General features: G+C 36.9%; 1 protein-coding gene across 1 annotated transcript in view; it reads right to left on the reverse strand.

Annotated features, from left to right (window-relative positions):
• The window catches only part of MEDAG (mesenteric estrogen dependent adipogenesis), a 36,879-nt gene extending 13,106 nt beyond the window's left edge, over positions 1-23,773 (reverse strand). Inside the window, exon 1 of the mRNA XM_074303542.1 lies at positions 22,886-23,773. Coding sequence (XP_074159643.1) covers positions 22,886-23,199 — 314 coding nt within the window. The 5' untranslated portion in view covers positions 23,200-23,773. The remainder of the gene's footprint in view (positions 1-22,885) is intronic.
• Between the last annotated feature and the right edge of the window lie 1,989 nt (positions 23,774-25,762).

Raw genomic sequence — 25,762 nt, forward strand, 5'->3', positions numbered from 1 at the left:
AGAGATCTTTCCAAGTATGGTTCCTCCCCTCTTACCTAGCCCCCTTTCTGTCCTTCTTTTTGAAATTATCTACCATTTACACTGCATATATATATATTTTTTTTTCCTCAACAGTATTTTGTTTTTCCAATTACATGTAAAGATAGTTTTCAACATTTATTTTTGTAAGATTTTGAATTCTCCCTCTTCCCCTTACCTTCTCCCTCCCCAAGACAACAAGAAGTCTGATATAAGTTATACATATACAATCATATTAACATATTTCCATAAGTCATATTGTGAAAGAAAAATCAGAACAAAAGGAAAAAAACAAGAGAAAGAAAAATAAACAACATTCAAAAAAGATGAGAAAATATTACCCTTCAATCCACATTCAGTCTCCAAGTTCTCTATCTACATCTTGATGGCATTTTCCATCCCAAATTTATTGTAACTATCTTGGATCAATGTATTGCTGAGTAGAGCTAAGTATCATAGTTGATCATCACATAATCTTGCTATTAGCAAGTATAATGTTCTCCTGGTTCTCATCATCACTTAGCTTCAATTCATGTAAGTCTTTCCAGGCTTTTTCTGAATTTCCCCAGGAGAATATAAGTATTTTATGGGCAGGGTCTAAGTTTTTGTCCATCTTTTGTATTCCCCAGAATAAGCCCTGAATAAATGCTTATTGACTGACTGCTGACTCTGCTAGTTTTGCCTTCTGGCTATACAGAGACTAAGCCCTCCTCCAGTGATGGAAAACTTTCAGATCTCAGGCCACATGCAGAAGATTTTTATATCTTTCAGGGTGAAGCTTTCATAAACTTGCCACAAAATGGATATCAGTAACTATAGACCTACAGTTAAATAAAATGGTTGTGTTTTTTCTGGGATTTTGTGTAATAACCCCTTTTTATTTTCCTTGACCTCCAATAGAAGGCTTGTAATAATACAGTTACACCGAGCTCAATGAATACAGTTATACTCAGTTCTATAGTTCAAGCTGAGTGTTATACAATGTGAAGGGCCTGCTGTGAATCAACATTTTGACATAAGACTTGAAGCAAAGAATGACTGTGATCTCAGAGGGCAGATATTTGCTTAGAGGATCCATCAAAGTTGAATACAACACTAGTGGAGCCAAATCGCATGTTCTCTACTTTAAAACAAGCAAATTCATTTTTGTGGTTTGTCATGTTCCTTTCGAGCTCATTTTTACAGATGAGAAAACTGAGGCAAATGGGGTTAAATGATTAAGGGTAAAACAGCTAGAAAGTGCTTAGGGGAGATTTAAATTTAGGAAGATGAGTTTTCCTGTCACTACATCCTATATTCTTTCCACTGAATTACCTAGCTGCCCTTAAAAATTTTATTTAATTTTGTTTATATCATATTAAATTTTTTTCATAAAATAGCAAGAATGCAACCTATTTGTTTCACATTTTTTAAAAAAGTATTTTGGATAAAAATAAAGAATATGTAATAGCAGACTCCATTCAGAAAGGGACTGGGAAAGATAATCCCTAAAACTCCAACTAAATCTCAAATTCTGTGTAAATCTGTGATTGACATCTTCTATTTTTTTGGTTTGCTTTGCTTTTGAACCTATGCATCATGGGAAAAATATGATGTGTTTATTTGGTTCACTAATTTCCATCATTTAAGACAGTTTGCCACCTGATAGAGTCTTCTGAACATGATTTCTAATAAAAAAAAAAGTTTACTAGCTACAGTGTTTTAAGATTTATAGAGTGCTTTACATGTAATTATCTCATTTTATCCTCACAATAACCCATTTTTATTATCCTTATTTTATAGAACCCTTTTTAATAGAATTTTATAGAAATTGAAACTGAGATTAATTGACTTGCCCAAAGTACATGTTGAGGAAGGATTTGAATATAGGTCTTGACTCAAATCTAATACATGGTCCATTGCACCAGTAAGCTGCCTCAGAGAAGATTCTTTCCCTGCAGTCTAATCTATGTTCTTTTTGGCAACTCTTCAAGTATTTATTATTATTATTATTATTATTATTATTATTATTATTATTATACTCAGCAAACTGAGGCAATTGGGGTTAAGCGATTTGCCCAGGATCACAAAGCTAGGAAGTATTTGAACTCAGGTCCTCCTGACTTCAGGGTTGGTGTTCTATCCACTGTACCACCTAGTTGCCTCTACCCTTCAAATATTTAAAGGCAATTATGATTCACCTCATGTCATCAAGCTAAATATTCCTAGTACCTTTCATTATTCCTCAAATGACATCATTTATAGTCTGGCCAAGACTCATAAGATTTAATCTAGAGTTGGAAAGGAACTTAGTGATCATCTTGTTTCTCATTTTAAATAGGAAGAAACTGAAGCACAGGGAGGATAAGTGTTTTGTGCAAAGTCATACAGTCAACTGAATCAAACACTTTACTCCACACAGACAAGATAAATACTGTAGATCATACAGTCAATCAATTAACAAACCTTTATTAAACACCCACAATATGTCAGGCACTATGCTAGGTACGAGAAAAAAATATGAAAGTCTCTCATCTAATACCTTTATTTTATAGGGGGAAATAATAGGTGCACATTTCAGAATAAATGCAGAATAAATACAAGGTAATTGAAGAAGGGAGGAAGCAATAACAGCTAGGGGGTGGGTGTGGGGGAACATTAGGAAATGCTATGTGGAGGAGCTGGAACTACAACTGAACATGGAGGAAAATCCAGTGAGGAGGGAATGCATTCCAGATGTAGGGTACAGCCTGTGCAAAAGGCTATAGAGAGGAAAGACAGAATGTGTTGCTAAGGAATAGCAAGGCTAGTTTAGCTGGACCACAGAATATATGAATGAGGCCGAAATATAAATAGGAATGAGAATGTGTAGGACTTTAACTCCTAAATAGAAGATGCTCAAATAAAATTGCGCCTAAGTTCGCAGGAAGCCAATGGAGTTTACTAAAATTTAGCCTCAGACACACACTAGGTGTATGATTCTGGGCAAGTCATTAAAACTCTGCCTCAGTTTTCTCAACTGTAAGATGGGGATAATAATAACACTTACCTCCCAGGATTGTGAGCATCAAATGAGATAGTATTTGTAAAGAGATTTGCACCATGTTAAGCACAGAGGAAATGGGGAATAAATGCTTCTTCCTTGGTCTGAGCTCTATATTTCTCTTAATACAGCCTACGATTTCTTTCATTTTCTTAGCAGCTATATAACCATTTGCAGTCATATATTAAGTCCAAGTCAACTAAAACCTGTAAATAGTTTTGATGGTAGTGATGATGGCAGAGTGTGTGGGAGAAGAGAGGAGGGTTTGTAGAAATGCAGGTCTGGAGGTGTGAGAGATTTGAGGGGGTATGAGCATTAGCATGTGGGGAATGAAAGGGATGTGTGTGTGCACATGCACACAAATGCATGTTTCACTTAAAGTGCTCATTAATCCAGATGTTTCCCCATCTTGTTTTGTACAACTAGGTTTTAATCTAGATGCAGAAGTATCCCTTCTGCATCTAATTCTATTCATCTGAGTCCATCATATCAACCTGTTAAGTTCTTATAAAATCTTGATTCTTGGTGTGGTTTTTTTTTAATGGACTGTTACAGGGATGGAAAAGAGAGGTATAACTGCAGCTATTCCCATAAGCACACTTCTCATCCCATCTGAATGCTGAGGGGAATGGGGTGGGGACAGATTGAAGCTAGTCAGGGATTATTTAAGGGTTCCAAGGAAGTAGGAAAGCTGCCAGTCTATAGAGAGAGGTAATAGGCACAAAAATCCAGCTATTTAGAGGAAGATGACTGAGATATGAGAGTTCTGAACTAGAAGAGGCTGGGGGATGGGGCTGATATTTATCTAGGGTCACCCCTATAATATCATAAAGATTCTCATGAGCAGGTCACTCTAATACCCAGGGAAGTGTATACTAGAGTACAGCAAGCAAAGACAGGGGGATCTACAGAAGCAGATTCTATCTGGTACAATTTATCTGAAATAAGTAAAGCTTGCCTGCTGCTCCATTCTAGGGAAGAAAAAAAAAGATTGTCTAGGAAAAAGCTGGAGACAGCTAGCTGAGCTTGCACTCAGGAAGATTCATCATCTTCCTGAGTTCAAATCTAGTTTCATACTTAGTAGCTGTGCGATTCTGGGCAAGTCACTTAACCTTGTTTGCCTGTTTCTCCATCTGCAAAATGAGCTGAAGAAGGAAATGGCAAACCCTTTCAGTGTCTCTGACAAGAAGACTCCAAATTGGATCATGAAGAATCAGCCATGACTGAAAAATGACTGACCAAGAATAAGGGCTACTGACTAACTTAATATTTCTGTTATCCAAAATTGCCTTAATTCCTCATCTTTCCATCCTTGAATTAGATCTGTGATCTCATTAACTTACCTAAGCTATTTATCCTGTGAGACTCTTTCTTGTCCACATTCTCCCATAAAACCAACATCACTGCACAATAACTTTGCTAACCAAACCCCATTAAAATTCCTCAAGCTGAAATCACTGGACCCTTCCTGTCCCGCTCTGCCCTACATCCTCCAGGTTTTAGTATTTGTACTTAGCAGGTTCCCTTCCAAACTTGATCTGTTCTGCTCCAATGTACTACTTTTTTCGTGTTTTCAGGAAACCAGTGAATGATGTTCAATGGAGATCTGTGTTTGTATAGCTTTTCTGTCATCTTTAAATTGGAAAACAATGCCATTTGTCTTCATTTATTCTGAAATATATATCAACTAACCATTTCAGCTCCCCAGATCAAAATATCCCCCACTTCCTAACCCCCATGCACATATGCTGCTTTCTCATATTAGAATTTAAATACTTCCAAGATAAGGATTATCTCCCTCTTTATACTTGGATTCTCAGCACTTAGACACATCGTTAGCATTTATTAAAGTTTTATTCATTCATTCACTAATCCAACTCATTGAAAAAGATATTGAATAGGATAGGGCCAAAAATGGACTGCTTATATAATAATGGTTATCACTGATATAGTTCAAGTTTTGTATAGCACTTTACATATATTTTCTCCTTTAATACTCACAACAAACCTCTAAAGTAAGGTATAGTTATTATGATTTTATACATGAAGAAACTGAGCTTGAGAGAAGTTCAGTGACTTGCCCAGACCCACACTACTAGTAAGTAAATGATTCAGGATTCACATTCAGCAATTCCTGACTCCCAAATCCTTGGCTTTATCTTCTATCTCACAGTTCCCTGTATAGACTATATGGAAGGTTATAGCTTTTATTCTGGACATGATTCCCTAAATAAGCCATGTCTACATGGAACAAAACATACTGTTCCCCTACACATTCATGGGGCTGGTTGGCCAACACGCATCCCGACCCACGGAAGTTCCCCATATGGCTGATCCAACTGCAGTGCATATGGCTACAAGGATCAGGCTGGTTATGGCCAACAACACTGGCTCTCGTTGGCCGTGAGGCAGCCAGTGTGTTCCTCACATGTAAACACAAGCAGAGAAAGCTTGGAATGATATTGCTCTTGTTGGCTGCTTTTATAGATTTAACATAAAAATCATACCCTTGAGCTTTTGTTTGAAGAGATACTTTCCCTATATGTGGAGCCTATATACTTCATGGGTCACACAACTTTCATGGACAGACTTATGGGTCAATGGAACCAAGAAAATCAGTCCCCATGTCAGAATTAGGTTGCCCGTGCTACCACTCAATTTTCTAGTTTGGTTTAAAAATATCCCTTTAATTTCTTGGAATACTACTCCATTAATATGTTCTTCTTGATTTTCACAATATTTGGTGTGGATTTAAATTTGACCTTTAGCTATCCTCAAACATACCCTGATTTCTATTCTACCAGACCTTTGAAATAAAAGAAATCTGTAACTTATAAAGCTCCTCTATTCCCAAAAGTGTGTAAGTTGGTTGGTAGAAACTTTGAATGCATTTTCTCCAATGTCATGCATAAACAGGCCTCATAAACCCATGATATACATCAAGAACCTGATACTGTGTATTTGGCGTTTTATACCCCCACCTGTGATTTTTACTAGTGTGCCTAGGAGGAAAGAAGAAACCCCTGTAATGAGAATACAGCTGAGAAGAAAAAAGATAAAATTGAACCTACTCTGCTGAATAAAACATGGTAAATCTCAATAAAGAAATTATCAGAAGCGGGGAGAATATCCATTTCCCTCTAGTATTTTTGTGGAATGCTTCTTAATCAGAATTTATTTTAATGTATACCAAGGTATGCTTCCCCTATTTGAGATCACAATTCAATGGAAAATAGAATTTCATCTCTCTCCTGGCATAGCTGAGAGAGAATGAGGTGTTCTCAGTTAATCAAACAGTCTGGTTAATAGAGAGTTTTTGTTTTTTGTTTTTTGTTTTTTTTCAAAGAATACAAATGATGTGTTTTTTTGATGACCCAGAAAACATTTCAAGATCTTTCAGGGTCTTAGTGAAAATATCCTTGTTATTGAATCCACTAATAGAAAATCCTAATTAATAGATCTGTGGATCACAGTTTACTTCAAGTACTTTGCATAATCCTTACTAAACAGATGCCCCACCCAAGTACTTACATACCATCAAATTCAACAAAAATCTCTTTAGTACAAAGGTTTCTGAGTCCTACACAATAGCAATTTTCAGCACAATAATATGACAATGAAACAAAAGGATGTGAGCAGACCCTTAGAGTTCATTATCATGAAATTTAACCTTTAAGAAAAAAGTCATTAATGAAAACCAGAAGAACAAAGAAGTCCTGTAGCAATCTAGGCTTCCTGCATTTATATGCTTTAGGTTATTTTAAATGTGCATTGATTGACTACATTATAGACTAATTCTTTAATCTTTAATCAGCGAATATTTCTGAATTAAGAATGCAAATATTGCTTCCGTGTATTTAATATTTATTATATTTGCTAAAGCTATCATTAGTGATAAAAGCAAAGAGCCAAAGATAGAAGGATCCATTAAAATGTCTCTTCTTAAGCAGCTTTTAACTTGGTCCAAAGGTACTTCTGGGCTGTAATTTTCTACACTTTACTTAAGTCCAAAGATGATAATAAGAAACATTTATTAAATACTTACTATGTGTCATTTATTATATTAAGTATTAATTTCCTCATCTGGAAGAATGAGCTGGAGAAGGAAATGGCAAACCACTCCAACTTTGCCAAGAAAACCTCAAAGGGCATCACAAAGAGTCAGATACAATTTAATCAACTGAATGACAAAAACAAAAAGACTCTATAATGTATTTCTCTCTCTTAAATTTGAGAGAATAATCCATATTATTATTAAAACCTAATTTCAATGGATCTGTAATTTCATTAAAATGGGTAATAACATTCAGTAGTACAGATAAGCAGTTAATAATCATTATAATCAATTATAATCAACTAATAAACAACTGTTTATTAAGAACTTCCAATGTCACAAGGTTTTGTAGTAATCAATGTTGAAAAATTATCCATGCATGTCTTGAAAATAAAAAGAAGAGAAAATGGGCAATTCCTCCCCGAAAAAAGAACTTACAATATATCAGGCACTGTTAGGTATTGGAGATGCAAAGATGCAAAAAGCAAAAATAGACCCTGCCTTCAAGGAGGTTACATTCTAACTGATGGAGCATGTACAAAAAAATAAGCAAATAAAAGATACTTATAGAGTAAATGAAATGTAACTACAGAACATAAGACAGCAGTAGTCTAGGGACCCAAGCAAGTCCTGCTACACAAGATAGTGTCTGAGCTGATTCTTGAGGGAAGTTAAGGTTTCTGAGACAAGTGAGGAAGGAGAGAAATCCAGGAATGGGGGATAGCCATCATTAAAGAGGATCAGCAAGTGTCAGTCTACCACAGAGTGAGAAGAGGGAAATAATGTGTTAAGCTACTTGAAAAATATGAAGGACACAGCTTTTAATACCAAATAGAGAAATTTATATTTGATCATGAAAGTAAAAGGGACTTCACTGAATAGAGGCATAATTAGACCTATGTTTTAAGAAAATCACTTTGTTTAGGATGATATGAAGTAAGCAGAAACTTGAGACAGAAAGTCTAACTAGAAGGCCATGGTTCACGTGACAGGTGATCTAAGTTAGTGGCTATATGAGTGGAGAAAAGGAGACAGCTGAGGAAATGTCCTGGAGTTAGAAATGATAAAGTTTGGCAAATTATGGGTATGTGGAGTAAGGGATAGTAAGGATTGAAGATAACATCTAGGTTGTGAAACTGAGGGACTGGAAAGATAGTGGTGTCCTCAATAGGAATAATAGAAAATTTTGAAAGGGGGAGTGTTGGGGGAAAAGACAAGGAGTTTGAAATGCCTAGGGGATAGCAAGTTCTAAGCCTTCAACAAGGACCTTGTGAGGAGAGTAACTAGAGCTGGATAAATAGAGAACTATCATCATAGAAATAATAATTAAACCCATGGAAGCTGATGAGGTAAACAAGTGAAAGAATATAAAGAGGAGAGAAGAGGGCAAAGGAGAGAACCTTAGAGAACAAGCACAGTTCCTAGGTGTGACATGAAGATCCAGAAAAGGGCACTGAGAAGGAGCAGTTAGAAGAGAAGTAAGAGAGAAGAGTGTCATGAAAATCCAGAAAGGTGAAAAAAAAAATCAGGAAGAAAAGGTGTTCAACACTATCAAATGCTATAGAGTTAGAGAAACATAAAAACTGAGAAAAGACCATGAGATATGAGAATTAAGAGATTGCTGGTAACTTTGGAGAAGCCAGTTTCAGATCAGAAGCCAGAATTCAGGACAGTTTAGAAGCAAGGAAATTGAGGCAGGGAGAACATTGAAACAGGGAGGCTCTCTGGCAGCTTTTATATCATTCCTCTTCAGCAAGTCTGTTAGCAATGTATGACACTGCCCTACTAATGCCCAGCATGTGTCCCTCCATTGCCCTCCATGCAACATACAATACTTTGTGTTGTAGGGATTGTATTAATATATGACTCACAAAAACACAGCCTCACTAAAAGAATTTTAATGATACAAATGAAGGACATAACTTGGGGTCATAAAAAGGACCCTACTATCTCTCAAAAACTAGTCAGCTCACTAACAAAGACCCATCCATCTCTGGGCCCAGTTCCCTGTCTTTCTAAAGTATTTTGTAATGTCCTTCTGGAGGTTCAGGCGCCAAAATGTAGTGTCCGGACAAGCTCTCTGGAGGATCCCAGGATCAGCCTTGATCTTAGTGGAGGAGTGCAGGAGGCAGGAGAGCCACCAGAATGGTCAAAGATGGGATGTCTCTATTTCCAGTCTTCTGATCCCTTAAATAAATACTTCAGCATGATTATATCATTACAGCATACTACATATGTGTGAACTAGAGAACTATTACATCACCACTAAGTATGAAGTATATGTGAACTAGAAAACCATCATCTCATCAATCACACTGAGTTAACACCTTGTTGTGAGTATCTTTGCTTCAAGTATACTTTTCTCAGAATATCCCAATATCTGGGGTCCTCTACAGTATCTGTTCAAGATTTATTGAGAGAACAATGCTATTATGGATTGTCACTCCAAATACATATCCTATTCTAAACAACAGGTATTTATTCTTTTTTGGTTCCCAAAGCAACAAGAAAATTTCTGTCTGTGACTCAGGTCTCTTACTGCACTAAGATAAGAGAAAAACTGTGATGGGAAGAAAATTCTGACTGACTTCTTCCCATCATTACAATAATGAAAGAACACTGCCGCAAGTCCTGTTTTGAATTTCCAGTGCTCAGGGAAGTCAGAGAAGTTCAAAAGTCACATTGCCTTCATTCAAGGCTAAAAGAGAAACTACAAGTTGACCAGTGGCAGTGGATGAGTATTCTTTTCTTCCCTTCTCTTTTACTTGCTTCCAGATATATATACCCTTATCTTTTGTCCTATAAAATCCCACTTTTCCATGGTATTTACGCATTCCCCTTCTATATAAAATTGTAGAAGTTGATGCTCTAGGCTCTCTCTCTCTCTCTCTCTCTCTCTCTCTCTCTCTCTCTCTCTCTCTCTCTCTCTCTTTAATACATGAGCCTACACTCTGAGGATAAAATGAAATCTGCAGATAACTATCTCTGTTGATTCAGAGATTGGCAAGCAATAGCTAATCAATAGATCCCTCAGATAATTTTTACCACGAACAGTTTAGGTTAAACTCCTTGTGAGTGAATTTTAAAATTGATACCTCATAAAAAGTAATGCAAATACAATTGGCTAAATCACTCCTGATCTCTCAATAGTTGGTTCCAATGTACTCAGTGACAGCCACCATTACAAGAGAATATACTCTGTACACCAAAAAGACGATGGCACTAAGAATGCAAAAACGAAACCAGCCCCAGTCCTTCAAATTGTCTAAAATAAGCACACCAAGATTCATTCCTACTTAATTATCAGCTCTCTTCCAAAAAAGTACTTCAACCCTACCATCTTTGTTTAAAAGCACTATGTTCCATTGACCAAACATATTTGTGCTTTTCGGGGATCTACAACAAAATGTGCAGGTGACATAGGCAATATCTGGAGAATGAAAAAATGGGAGTGTCTCCTGCCATTTCCTGCTTTCTATCAGTTCATGCTTCATCTTGTCATAGTTACAGAAAACACTGGGGCAAGACAGTGATTAAAAGATACAAATGAATTAAACAGGAGAGCTCTCATTATAATTTCAACAAATAAAGAATACTTAACAAGGTCATCTCCTCAAAGCTGTACCTTTCCAGCTCTGTGACATTTCTAAAATAATCCAGAGAAACAAAAGCTACTGAGTTCTCCATATGACTCTGAGAAGTTAAGAATCATAGCTCATATTCATACAGAACTTTAAGATTTGCAAAGTATTATATATATACATATATATATAAAATCTCACACCAACTCTGCAGGGGAGGAACTATTAATATCCCCATTTTATAGATAAAGAAACTAAGGCTTAAGTAATTTACCCAGGTTTGCATAACTAGTGTTAGAAGCAGAACTCAAATATAGATATCTCTACTCTAACATTCTATCCATTCTATCTCCTGACCATGACTTCCCCATCCCTTGTTTCTGCTCTCTTGGGTGACTGCTTCTGTTCTGGTTTTATCTTCCTCTCTTCCTAAACTTGATCCCATAGTTCAGCTATATACTGTTCTCTATCTTCAAATCCCTTGTCCCATCGAGCTGTCAGTACTCATTCCTTACCAAACCACAGCAAGCCTTGCCTTCTTCCTTCCTTTTTATTCACATGCTGTTGAACTAGAGGAAGTCTTATAGCTCTGATGACTGGGACTCTTACGAAGTCATGGTACATAGTTTCCACGGAATCCTCACTGCAGCAAGGCAATTTTTTTATTCTTTGCTAATGGACTGCCCTGTTGCCTTATTGTAGCAGCACCAGTACTATGATTCTGAACTCAAAGGAGCTAAGAAGGCTCAAATCTTGCTTTGAACACCTACTATCTGTAGACCTTTAGCTTGGCATTCCAGGTCTTAGTTTCCTCATTTGTAAAATGAAGTGGTTGAATTATATGGTGCTTTATGGCTCTAAATCTATGACGATATGTTCTGTACTGAAATCCCATTCTCTTCCCTCCCTGCAAAGGACCTTTTCTTATACTTTTCTGAGTAAATTGACACCATTCATCATAAATTCCTTCATCTTTTCTCATTTTTTTTCTCTCTTTTCTTCATCCATTTTCTCATTAAGACCACCTCTCTACTTATGTCCTCGAGCCCATTAGCCTCCTCTCTCTTCTGACAGCCTATCCCCACCTCCCTATAATTTTCAATCTCCCTCTTCAAGTTTTCTTATTACTGCCTACAAGTCTTCCCTAACCTTTAAAAACCAAACAACAATAACAAACCTAACTTAACCTTACTATCCTCTGAAATTTCTGTGCTTCAGCTCTTTCTTTTCATGGTCAAATTTCTACAAAAAGCTATCTACATTAGTTTCTTCTGCTTTCTTTCTTCTCATTTCTCATTTCCTTCAAGCCCCTTGAATTCTGGATTCTGTCATCATCCCTCAACTGAAACTGACCTATCCTAAGTTATCAATGATCTCTTAATTATCAAAAATTACGTTCTTACTTCTCATCTTCCTATAAACCTACTCTGTAACTTCTGATACTATTGGCTACCTTCTCCTCTCTAGGATTTCATGATGCTAATGTCTCCCAATTTTTTTTCTAACTGTTAGGTCATTCCTTAGAAGCTCTTTTGCTAGATCGTATCTAAGTCTTGTCCCAAACATGTGGGTATAGCCTAAGAATATATTCTGGATCCTCTTCTAAGTTCTCTCTTGACAGCCTCACTAGTTCCTATGAATTTAACTATCACTTCTAGCACATGTATAACTCTATTCCTAATTTCTTTCTGAATTTCAATTTTGTATTTCTAATTGACAATTGAGCATTTCAAACTGTATGTCCTATAGGTGTATTAAAAACCAATATACCCAAGTGAAGTGAGAAGAACCAGGAGAATCTTGTGTACAAAAAGAGCAATAATGTACTATAAATGACTTAGTTATTCTCAGGAATACAATCATTCAAGATAATCGCAAAGGACTTATGCTCAAAAAAATGCTATCCATTTCCAGAGAAAAAATTATTGGATGCATATCGAAGCATACATGTTTTTAACTTTCTTTTTCTTGGGGGGTTTTCTTTCATGATAAGTATGCTTTGCATGAATGCAAACTTGCATTGGAACTCAAATTTTCAAAAAACAAATGTTTAAAAAATTACATGTAATTAAGAAAAAATAGGAAAAGGTAAACAACTCCAAGGAAAACAGGATTAGAGAGCTGGAAAAAGAAATCAGCTCTCTAAAAAATACAATGGAAAAAAATTCCATAGAAGATAAAAACTCAATTGGACAATTACAAAGAGATATAAAAAAAGTGAGTGAAGAAAATACATCATTGAAAATTAGACTGGAACAAGTAGAAATGAATGACTCAAGGAGAAACCAAGAGGGAGTCAAGCAAAACCAGAGAAATGAAACAATTGAAAAGACTGTCAAGTACCTTACCAGAAAGACAACAGACCTGGAAAACAGATCCAGGAGAGACAATTTGAGAATAATCGGACTCCCTGAAAAATGGGAGGAAAAAAAGAGCTTGGACACCATTTTCGAGGAAATTATCAAAGAGAACTGCCCAGACGTTTTGGAAACAGAGGGTAAAATAGACATTGAGAAAATTCATCGATCACCTACTGAAAGGGACCCTAAAATCAAAACACCAAGAAATATAGTGGCCAAGTTCAAGAACCATCAGACAAAGGAAAAGATATTGGAAGCTGCTAGAAAAAAACAATTCAGATATGGAGGATCCACAATAAGGATAACACAGGATCTAGCAGCGTCCACATTAAAAGAACGCAGGGCCTGGAACATGATATTCCGAAAGGCTAAGGAACTTGGTATGCAGCCAAGAGTGACTTACCCAGCAAGAATGAGCATCATTTTCCAGGGAAGAAGATGGACATTTAACGAAATAAATGAATTCCATCTATTTTTGATGAAAAAGCCAGACCTACATAAAAGGTTTGATCTTCAAATACAGAACTCAAGAGACTTCTAAAAAAGGTAAAAAGAAATCTTGAGAACTATACTTCTGTCAAAAAAATATGTAAAGAACATATGTACAATTTGTCTTAGAAACTAGAGGTGGAAAGGAGATTATATCATAAAAAAGTATAAAGTGGTGGTACTACATCTCATGAAGAGGCAAAGGTAACCTATTATATCTGAGAGAAAGAAAGGAGGGAGATGAACATAGCGTGTATCAATAGACATATTCGATTTATGGTGAAACTTCTTCCACTTCATTGAAAAGTGAAAGGGAAGGAGCAAGCTAAGGGGAAGGGAATACAGTAATTTCGAGGAAAAGGGATAAAATAAGGGGAGGATCTTTAAGGTGGGGGAGGGATCCTAAAAAGGGAGGGCTGTGAAAAGCAAGTGGTGTTTACCAGTTTAATACTGGATAGGAGGGTAAAAGGGAAGGAAAGGGGAAAAGCATAAGCAGGGGTTAATAGGATGGCAAGCAATATAGAATTAGTCCTTCTAACCATAAATGTGAATGGGGCAAACTGCCTCATAAAGAGGAAGCAGTTAGCAGACTGGATTAAAAGTCAGAATCCTACTATATGTTGTTTACAGGAAACACACCTGAAACAGGATGAGACATTCAAACTAAAAGTAAAAGGGTGGAGCAGAATCTATTATGCTTCAGGCAAAACCAAAAAAGCAGGAGTAGCCATCCTCATCTCAGATCAAGCAAAAACAAAAATTGATCTAATTAAAAGAGATAAGGAAGGGCATTATATCCTGCTAAAGGGAAGCATCAATAGTGAAGCCGTATCAATATTAAACATGTATGCACCAAGTGGTGCAGCATCTAAATTCTTAAAAGAGAAATTAAGAGAGCTGCAAGAGGAAATAGATAGCAAAACTATAATAGCGGGAGATCTCAACCTTGCACTATCAGAATTAGATAAATCAAACCACAAAATAAATAAGAAAGAAGTCAAAGAGGTAAATAGAATACTAGAAAAGTTTGATATGATAGATCTTTGGCGAAAGCTAAATGGAGACAGAAAGGAATATACTTTCTTCTCAGCAGTTCATGGAACCTATACAAAAATTGATCATATACTAGGGCATAAAAACCTCAAAATCAAATGCAGTAAGGCAGAAATAGTAAATGCATCCTTTTCAGACCATAATGCAATCAAAATAACATTTAATAAAAAGCCAGGGGAAAATAGACCAAAAAATAATTGGAAACTAAATAATCTTATACTAAAGAATGATTGGGTAAAACAGCAAATCATAGACATAATTAATAACTTCACCCAAGAAAATGACAATAATGAGACATCATACCAAAATGTGTGGGATACAGCCAAAGCAGTAATTAGGGGAAGTTTTATATCTCTACAGGCCTACTTGCATAAAATAGAGAAAGAGAGGGCCAACGAATTGCGTTTACAACTAAAATTGCTAGAAAAGGAACAAATTAAAAACCCCCAGACAAACACAAAACTTGAAATTCAAAAAATAAAAGGTGAGATTAATAAAATTGAAAGTAAAAAAACTATTGAATTAATTAATAAAACTAAGAGTTGGTTTTATGAAAAAACCAACAAAATAGACAAACCCTTAGTAAACCTGATTAAAAAAAGGAAAGAGAAAAAGCAGATTGATAGTCTTGAAAATGAAAAGGGTGAACTCACCACTAATGAAGAGGAAATTAGAACAATAGTTAGGAGCTACTTTGCTCAACTTTATGCCGATAAATTTGATAACTTAAATGAAATGGAAGAATACCTTCAAAAATATAGCTTGCCCAGATTAACAGAGGAAGAAGTAAGTAGTCTAAATAGTCCCATCTCAGAAAAAGAAATAGACCAAGCTATTAACCAACTTCCTAAGAAAAAGTCCCCAGGACCAGATGGATTTACAGGTGAATTCTACCAAACATTTAAAGAACAACTAACTCCAATGCTATGTAAACTATTTGAAAAAATAGGGATTGAAGGAGTCCTACCAAATTCCTTCTATGACACAGACATGGTACTGATACTTAAACCAGGTAGATCGAAAACTGAGAAAGAAAACTATAGACCAATTTCCTTAATGAATATTGATGCTAAAATCTTAAATAAGATATTAGCAAATAGACTTCAGAAAATCATCCCCAGAATAATACACTATGACCAAGTGGGATTTATACCAGGAATGCAGGGCTGGTTTAATATTAGGAAAACTATTAGTATAATTGACCATATTAATAATCAAATTAATAAAAACCATATGATCATCTCAATAGATGCAGAAAAGGCATTTGATAAAATCCAACATCCATTCCTACTAAAAACGCTTGAGAGTATAGGAATAAATGGACTATTCCTTAAAATAATAAGGAGCATATATTTAAAACCTTCAGTAAACATCATATGTAATGGTGATAAACTAGAACCTTTCCCTGTTAGTTCAGGAGTGAAACAAGGTTGCCCACTATCACCATTACTATTCAATATAGTACTAGAAACTCTAGCCTTGGCAATAAGAGCCGAGAAAGAGATCCAAGGAATTAGAGTAGGAAATGAAGAAATCAAATTGTCACTTTTCGCAGATGACATGATGGTATACTTAGAGAACCCCAAAGACTCTGCTAAAAAGCTATTAGAAATAATTCAGAATTTTAGCAAAGTCGCAGGATACAAAATAAATCCACATAAATCCTCAGGATTTTTATACATTACCAACACAAACCAACAGCAAGAGATACAAAGAGAAATTCCATTCAAAATAACAGTCGATAGTATCAAATATTTGGGAATATATCTACCAAAGGAGAGTCAGGAATTATATGAGCAAAATTACAAAACACTTGCCACAAAAATAAAGTCAGATTTAAATAATTGGAAAGACATTCAATGTTCTTGGATAGGCCGAGCGAATATAATAAAGATGACAATACTCCCCAAACTAATCTATTTATTTAGTGCTATACCAATCAGACTCCCAAGAAACTATTTTAATGACCTAGAAAAAATAACAACAAAATTCATATGGAAGAATAAAAGGTCGAGAATTGCAAGGGAACTAATGAAAAAAAAGTCAGAGGAAGGTGGTCTAAGTGTACCTGATTTAAAGCTATATTATAAAGCAATAGTCACCAAAACCATTTGGTATTGGCTAAGAAATAGACTAGTTGATCAGTGGCATAGGTTAGGTTCACAGGACAAGATAGTGAATAAAAATAGCAATCTAATCTTTGACAAACCCAAAGATCCCAAATTTTGGGATAAAAATTCATTATTTGACAAAAACTGCTGGGAAAACTGGAAATTAGTATGGCAGAAACTAGGCATGGACCCACATTTAACACCACATACTAAGATTAGATCAAAATGGGTCCAAGATTTAGGCATAAAGAACGAAATCATAAATAAATTGGAGGAACATGGGATGGTTCACCTCTCAGACTTGTGGAGGAGGAAGGAGTTTGTGTCCAAGGGAGAACTAGAGACCATTATTGATCACAAAATAGAACATTTTGATTACACCAAATTAAAAAGTTTCTGCACAAACAAAACTAATGCAAACAAGATTAGAAGGGAAGTAACAAATTGGGAAAAAATTTTTACAGTTAAAGGTTCTGATAAAGGCCTCATCTCCAAAATATACAGAGAATTAACTTTAATCTATAAGAAATCAAGCCATTCTCCAATTGATAAATGGTCAAAGGATATGAACAGACAATTTTCAGATGATGAAATTAAAACTATTTCCACTCATATGAAAGAGTGTTCCAAATCACTATTGATCAGAGAAATGCAAATTAAGACAACTCTGAGGTATCATTACACACCTGTCAGATTGGCTAAGATGACAGGAACAAATAACGATGAATGTTGGAGGGGCTGTGGGAAAACTGGGACACTGATGCATTGTTGGTGGAGTTGTGAAAGAATCCAACCATTCTGGAGAGCAATCTGGAATTATGCCCAAAAAGTTATCAAAATGTGCATACCCTTTGACCCAGCCATACTACTACTGGGCTTATACCCCAAGGAACTACTAGAGAAGGGAAAGGATCCTGTATGTGCCAAAATGTTTGTGGCAGCCCTTTTCATAGTGGCTAGAAGCTGGAAGATGAATGGATGTCCATCAATTGGAGAATGGTTGGGTAAACTATGGTATATGAATGTTATGGAATATTATTGTTCTATAAGAAATGACCAACAGGAGAAATATAGAGAGGCTTGGAGAGACTTACATCAACTGATGCTGAGTGAAACGAGCAGAACCAGAAGATCATTATACACTTCAACAATGGTACTGTACGAGGATGTATGCTGATGGAAGTGGATTTCTTCAACATAGAGAAGAGCTAATCCAATTCCAATTGATTAATGATGGAAAGAACCAGCTACATCCAGAAAAGGAACAATGGGAAATGAATGTAAACTGTTATTTTTACCTTCTGAATCCAATTCTTCCTGTGCAACAAAAAATTCGGTTCTACACACATATATTGTATCTAAATTATACTGTAATATATTTAACATATATAAGACTGCTTGCCATCTGGGGGAGGGGTTTGGGGGAGGAAGGGAAAAAATCTGAATAGAAGTAAGTGCAAGGGATAATGTTATAAAAAATTACCCATGCATATGTATTGTCAAAAAATGTTATAATTATAAAATAAAATAAAAATAAATTTAAAAAAAAAAAAAAAAAAAAGAAAAAAAGAAAAAATAAAATGAGAAGAAAAAAAATCAATGTACCCCCAAACAAAACTCACTCTCTTTCCTGTTAAACTTTCTCTTCCTAATTTTCTTCTATTCAGGACACCATCATTTTTCCAGTCTCCAGTTATCCTCCCCCACTATCTAATTATTGTTGGATTTTATCAATTCTATATCTACAACATATTTCCTCCCTGTCTTTTTCCTTCCACATCATCATAACCTAAAGGTCTTTACCAGTCATTTGAGCAATTATCATACCCATTCATTTCATTCATTCATAAAACATATATTCAGGAAGGCTGTACTTGGTACCTTGGTAGTCTCTGACTTCTAGGAAATTCCAATATAGCAGGAACAATAAGAAAAAATATACAAATAAATACAGAGCAAAGTAAATGCAAAGGACATAAAGGTCCTCTTTCAACACCCCAGACTGCTTTAAATGAAATAATAATACTTAATAGTGTATTTGTATCATTTCTGAACCAACCTTCAGTCACCAAACACTGAGCAACCATTGTGTTCAGGCTACAGTGTCAGGTGCTTCACATACAAAACAAAATGAAAAACAACACAATTGCTGCCCTAAAGACACTTACATTCTACTGGAGGATGTAACATAAATACAGATATGTAATCACAATATAATCTGAGAAGGAAGAGAGCAAGGGTTCTTAACTTTTATGTGTTTGGTTTGAACCCCTCTTGGAAGTTTGGTGAAACCCTTTCTCAGAAAAATATTTGCTGCCTACATTAATAACGAAGGAAATGTGCAATTTCTATTAGAGGTTAGTGAAAATAAAGACATAACTTTTTTCCATCTAAATTCATGGGCTCCTTGAAATCTATCCATGGATCTCTCTGAGCTACAGGGATTAGAAAAAATTCCTATATGAACTGATTCTTGAAAGAAGCAAGAATTCTAAGAGATAAATACAAAGTACATAGCAGCCTCTGCAAATCTATACAAAAGAAGGAAATAGAATGCTGAGTTTGGAGAATAGCAATGTGAACAATTTGGCTGGACCACTGCATGAATGAAGCAGAAAAAAATATGTCCAGAAAGGCACATAGGACAAAGTCAAATCATAGAAGGCTTTAAATGCCAAAAAAGAAAAATCTGTATTTTCCCTAGAGGGAATAGGTAGTCTCTGAAGCTTCTTGAGCTAGGGAATGACATAATTAAACTTGTTTTTTTAGGAGGATTGCTTTTATCAACTATGTGAAAGATGTATTGAAAAGGGAAGACTTTATAAGTAAGAAACCAGTTAGGTTGCTATTTCAGTAGTCCACATGATGAAAGCCTGATGAGCATGATAGCCATTTAAATAGAGAGAAGGGAACAAGTATGAGAGAGACTATAGAAATAGAGTTAGTAAGATTTGGAAATTAACTGGATACGGGAAGAGGATTTGAAAGAACATTTTCCAACTTTTTATTGTATGACTATTCTACCCTTTTTGTCTTACTTGTATCCTATGTATACACACGCACACAAATACATGCACACACTCACACAAATAACACTCCACCACTTTCACCACCACTCCCACCCATTTTGAATGTCCCTTACATATCTCTGTCTCTCTCTTTACTTCAGTCTGTCTCTTTCTTTGTCTCTCTCTGTGTGCCTCTCTATTTCTCTCTCTCCTCACAACTTTACCTCTTCATATAGAGTTGTAGCAGTTGGAAGAAACTTTTTATTATTTTATTATTTACTTTATTGTCCATATTTGGGGCAGATTTTACAACAGCTGCCCCAGCCAAAGAAATTCCATATCTATATTTTTAGATTTCAGAAAGCAAGACTAAATGGTGATGTTGTCTGTGGCATTGGCCAAGGAATACCCTTAAAACTACATGGTACTGGATACTGCCAAGGGAACATGGGACTAAGTCCAAAGGATTTGGATTCTAGTTCCAGCCCTAAAATCAAACTATCTGGGCAAATTACCCACCTCTGTGGATTCTATTTTGGAATTAGCATGGTGTAGTAACTAGACAGCCAGCTTTGGAAGCTTTTAGAAGCCAACTTTTGGAAGACTTCTGTTCAAATACCACAGCTGGCCATGGGACCTTCAGTAACTCTAGAAGTTCTTAACCTGAAGTCCCCCCAAGAAGTTTGTAGATAGATTTTAGGCATCTATCAACTTGGAAATTTTAGCATCTGGCTCTGTATTTCAATATAATTGGTTTCCTTTGTAACCCAATTTTATTTTATCCTTTAAAAACATGATTCCAAGAAGGGATATGTAAGTTTTGCCACACTGCCAAAAGGGCTCATGACATGAACAAGCCTTAAAAATTCTGCTCTAAGATAGTAAGGTGTAGAGCAGATGCTGATCTACATTAGTAGAAGAGGACGAAGAAGAGGAGAGTGAATGAGAAGAGAAATAAGAGGAAAAGGATAAAAAAAGAGGATGAAAGAAGGGAAAGGAAGAAGAAGACTAAGGGAAGAAAAAAGAGAAAGAGCAGGAGGGGGAGGAGAAGGAGAAGGAGTAAGAAAGAGAAGAAAGAAGAAAGAGAAAAGGAAGAATAGGAAGGGAAAGAGGAATATGAAGAGGAGGAAGAACATGTTTGTACTTTGTATATGGATATAGACAGATATAGAAAGAAAAAATTTGAAGAGCAAAAATTTACCAGCAGTCAGACAAAACAACAAATATTGGAGATAGATAAAGAACTCATTTTAAAAGACTAGCATGCAATGTTGGAGAGAAAACATGCAGAGCTCTTTGCCAGCACTAATCATCACCTAAAAGATAAGCCAGTGATAAAAAAAATGTTTATGAGTCAGGAAACACTTATCTAGAAGATGAGCAAACACAACCATTCATTTCTTTCTGTAAGAACGCCTCATGTTAGTGTGAGGTGGTCACAACCTCTAGGATTATAGCAGGGCTAACCAAAGTTTATGCACATCCTGGGTCTGTTCTAGACACTTATTTAAAAAAAAAAAAAACAAGTTCACTATTTCTGAGTCAGAATTTCAATGTGATCCATTTTCATTGCATGGAGGCAAATTAACTCAGCACCCCCTTCATCTTACTCTTGAAGTTTCTTTCTTAGTTACTTATGTTTAGGATGCTCTCCTCTTCCCAGCTCACCAAGCACACTTTCATCATTTAGAATTTCAAAATCTTTCCTTTTCAATAAAAATGACTTTCCTAAGTAGAAGAAACTTTGATGTTAGCATAATCTGCCCTCTCCCTCCCTCTCACACCTGTAATGTTCTGCCTCCTGAACTCTTCTTTATTAAGTCCCAACCCCATCTGACCCTTTTCAAGACTTAGAGCCATTTCCTAGAAGAGAACTTTTCTGATTACCTTAGATGTTAGAATTTTCTGTCCTCCCCCTAATTATTCTGTACACAATTCTGTTTACATTTTGCATTTATTTATCTTATTGTACATGTCGTTTCTTTCCATCAATAGAATTTAAGCCTTTTCAGGACAGGAACTAATTCCTTTGAATCTTTGTCTCCTCCATGTTTGGCACAAAGTTAGGCACACAATAAATTATATTTCACTAAGTCCCATCCTTCCCTAGAGGAAATGCTATTCAGGATCTTCTCTGCATCTTAGCGAAAGGTTCTTAAAACTTTTTCCACTCAGGACCCTGGGTATATTAATTAGTATATTAAACAGGTATGAAAATCAAACATTTATTGGTGATAAATCATAACTTTGCAACCCCCATATTGTCATGAAATCCACAGTTTAAAAAACTTTGATTTAGAGAATTATATAGAATAGAGATTAAGTGACTTATCCAAGATCCCACAGCCAGTATTTGTCTAAAGTAAGGACTAGAACAGAGTTCTTTCTGTCTTAGAGAAGAGCTCTTTGTCTACTCCTCCTTAGTTCTGAACAATTATAATTAATTTTATTCAATGATCACTATTTACTCGGTAATCTGTTCAACTGGTTCCTCTCTTTGCCAATCCTTGATCATTTGTTTAAATTGTAAATTTCTAGTGTGGGGGTAAGGTTTGAATTTACTATGTACAGCATATATCCCTGTGGAAGCTCTAATAACTAGCACTTCAGAGCGGAAGCAGAAGTCCGCTTTCTTTATGCTATCTGTGAAAGCCCTTAGTTTATAGAATTAAAATTGATCGCTTCTCCCCTTAGGTCAAATCCTGGGCCTTCAGATTTCTGTAGTGTTCTCCAGTCCTAAAGCTGAGGAAAGTCATTTCTCATCTGCCTCTGCTTCCTCTAAAGGAACTCACTCTTCTAGATTGCAGGAAACCTAGTTGAAGATCTAGTCTCAAGGAGTCTATTTGTTCAGCGATTTGGATGAGGAAGACCCTGTGCAAGGTCACATAACCCACCCAATTTTCCAGACCTTAAAATAAGTGCTTTCCCAAAGGACTTTGACCTACACCTGAGAAAATGTAATGCAAAATACAGGAAATTTTATTGGGAGAAAATGGGTGCACAGCTGCTGTTGGACAAAGCAAGAAATCATCAAATTTGGAAGTTGCGAATGGGGAACCTTCAGGAAGGTAGGGATAGCTCAACCTCGGATAACTGAGAAGGGAGAATAGAAGGGGCAGCACGGGAGAGTTCAGCATTCTGGGGGAGCGGAGATGGGATGCAGGCCCTCCGCGAGCCTAAGTCACCCACCTTTTTAAGTAGTTGCTGACTCTGTAGAGACGCCCGTCCAAGCGTAGGAATCCGTCGCAGAAAACGTTGAAGCCCCCACGTGGGGCCTCCTGAGGCCTAGGCCCCAGGACCAGGAGCTGGTCTCCCAGCAGCTGGAAGAAGCCCGGCTGCATCTGCAGCAGCTGCTGCAGGGGCAGCAAGGCCAGCTCACAGTCACAGGTCCACAAGCTCCGCAGCTCCCCAGAGGAGATGGAGGTCAGGCTGGGCCGGGGCGGCTGGGGGTCCTCTTCTACTCCGCTCCAGTCGGCTGGCTGCACACACCCTGCCACGGCCATTGCTTGCTTTTCACCCCGAGCCCCTGGCCGTACCTAAAAGCCCTGCAGCAGACCCAAAGCCCCAGCGGGACGAGAAGGCCAGCTAGTTCACCCTTTTGCTCTCTAGTTCTCACCCCGTCTCTCCTCCCTTTTCTTCCTGCCCCTGATTTGAAGTGGGTGAGTTCTCAATTCCTGGAGTTTTGGCTTTAGTGTATATATGTCTCCTCTGTCCCTTGGCTATCTGCTTAGCCACGCCTGGACTGTCTCCCTGGCCGCTGCTGGGATGCTGCCTGCCTCCTCCCCCTCAGACCAGCCCTCACCTCGCAAAAAGGAGATCGAGGCTTAACGATGTCCTTTTATCCCTGCTAAGCTCGGCCCTCTTGCCCCCGCCCAGCCCACAGGCAGGACCCTAAATGTTGTGATTTAAGTTATCATGGTCTTATGACTTGGCACAAGCTGCCCTCGCACTACGTGCTCTCAGCCAAGGGTTATTCATCCAGCCCTGTCCGCAGTTTAGCATCCCTAGACTTTGGGGCCCCACCCCTGGCTTCAGAAGTCTAAGCCTCCCCTGGGTCCCATGCAGCAGAGCTCAGGCATCTGGACATCCGCGGGCGGGAGCAGGCAGACTCTTTCCAGCTGGCCAGAGCCCAAGAAACCACCCCCCTCCCCATAAGGATGATTGGTGCAATGCTCGCCACTACGTGTTCTCTTTCCCGCTTTCCCCTGCAACCTTAGCCAAAGTTCACTTACTTCATTCAGTCCCAACCGGATTTCTGCCTTTTCTCCTTGCTGAGAGCCAAGATTGTTCAGTTCTGGCCCAAAAACTTGTTTTCCATTCGCTCCTCCTTTTCTCCTGGGTCCTGGCTTCATGTTCACACCCCGACCCAGATTCAGTTCTCATCTGGGGAAGTTCCATTCACTGAAACAAGTAACTGGCTTTCACACATAAACATCACAAGTCACCCTTTCATTCATTCAACAAACGCTGACCATGTCAAGCTTTGTACCAATCTCTGAGGATACAAAGAAAGACAAATAGAAAACAGTGTCTGCCCCCAAGAAACTTGGATTCTCTTGGAGAAAACAACATATATGCCTAAAACTGAAGATAATAAAGATACAAAGTACTTGAACTGGCATGGGGTGGGGAGAGGAAGATTGTGATATAAGGATCAAACTAAGCCACTTGTAGAACGTGATGTTTGAATTGAACTTGAAGGACATCTGGTGTCCAAAGAATTGTAGAAGGGGGGAAAGTCATGCATTCTAGGCATTAGAAGGAGATAAGAAAGGAATGCCCTGAGTCACCAACCTCAAATAAACCAGTTTGGCTGAAATGTCAATGGCAAAAGCCTTTACTATTCCTAAGCCCCTCACTAACAATTTTGCCACTATGGAAGTAGTTCAATAAATGTTTATTAAATGCCTAGGCACTCAAACTGTTTGTGGCAGCCCTTTTCGTAGTGGCTAGAAGCTGGAAAATGAATGGATGTCCATCAATTGGAGAATGGTTGGGTAAATTATGATATATGAATGTTATGGAATATTATTGTTCTATAAGAAATGACCAACAGGAGGAATACAGAGAGGCTTGGAGAGACTTACATCAACTGATGCTGAGTGAAACGAGCAGAACTAGGGGATCATTATACACTTCAACAGTGATACTGTATGAGGATGTATTCTGATGGAAGTAGATATCTTCAACATAGAGAAGAGCTAATTCAAGTCCAATTGATCAATGATGGACAGAATCAGCTACACCCAGAAAAGGAACACTGGGAAATGAGTGTAAACTATGAGCATTTTTTTTTGTTTGTTTTTCTTCCCAGATTATCTACCTTCCGAATACAATTCTTCCTTTGCAACACCAACAACAAAATTCGGTTCTGCACATATATATTGTACCTAGGATATACTATAACTAGGATATACTATATGCCTGCCATCTAGGGGAGGGAGTGGAGGGAAGGAGGGGAAAAATTCGGAACAGAAGGGAGTACAAGGGATAATGTTGTAAAAAAATTACCTAAGCACATGTACTGTCAAAAAAATGTTATAATTATAAAATTAATTTTAAAAAATGCCTAGGCACTAAGGAAGATGGATAAAAAGTTTTTTGAAAATTATTTACAATGTATAGGCACTGTGCTAATTAGTCATTGACATGAAAGGATCCCTGTCCTCAAGGAACTTATATTCTATCAAGGGAGAAAACATGAACATATTTAAATATATTCAAAGCCATGTAGAACTCCATATCTGATCTCAATTAGTATATAATCTAATAATGGTGATTAAGACCTATACTCATATCAAAATGCAAAATTGAATGAGTTCAGTACAAACAAATACTATAAAGAACTCTGAGAATCGATGAGGAAAGGAATAATTTAGGAAGGAGTGGAGGGAGGCTTTGCTTTACTGGAAATCATTTTTTTTTCTGATAAAAAAGGGAAATTCTAAATTTGCCTCTTAAAATTTTCAGAGAATCAAAGATTTAGAACTGGAAGGAATCCTATTAAGTCTCCTCCTTTTTTATGGGTGAGAAACCTTCAATTTGCCCAAAGTAACATAGCTAAGT

Source organism: Sminthopsis crassicaudata, chromosome 3 (assembly GCF_048593235.1).
Source record: "Sminthopsis crassicaudata isolate SCR6 chromosome 3, ASM4859323v1, whole genome shotgun sequence".
Classification (NCBI taxonomy): Eukaryota; Metazoa; Chordata; class Mammalia; order Dasyuromorphia; family Dasyuridae; genus Sminthopsis; species Sminthopsis crassicaudata.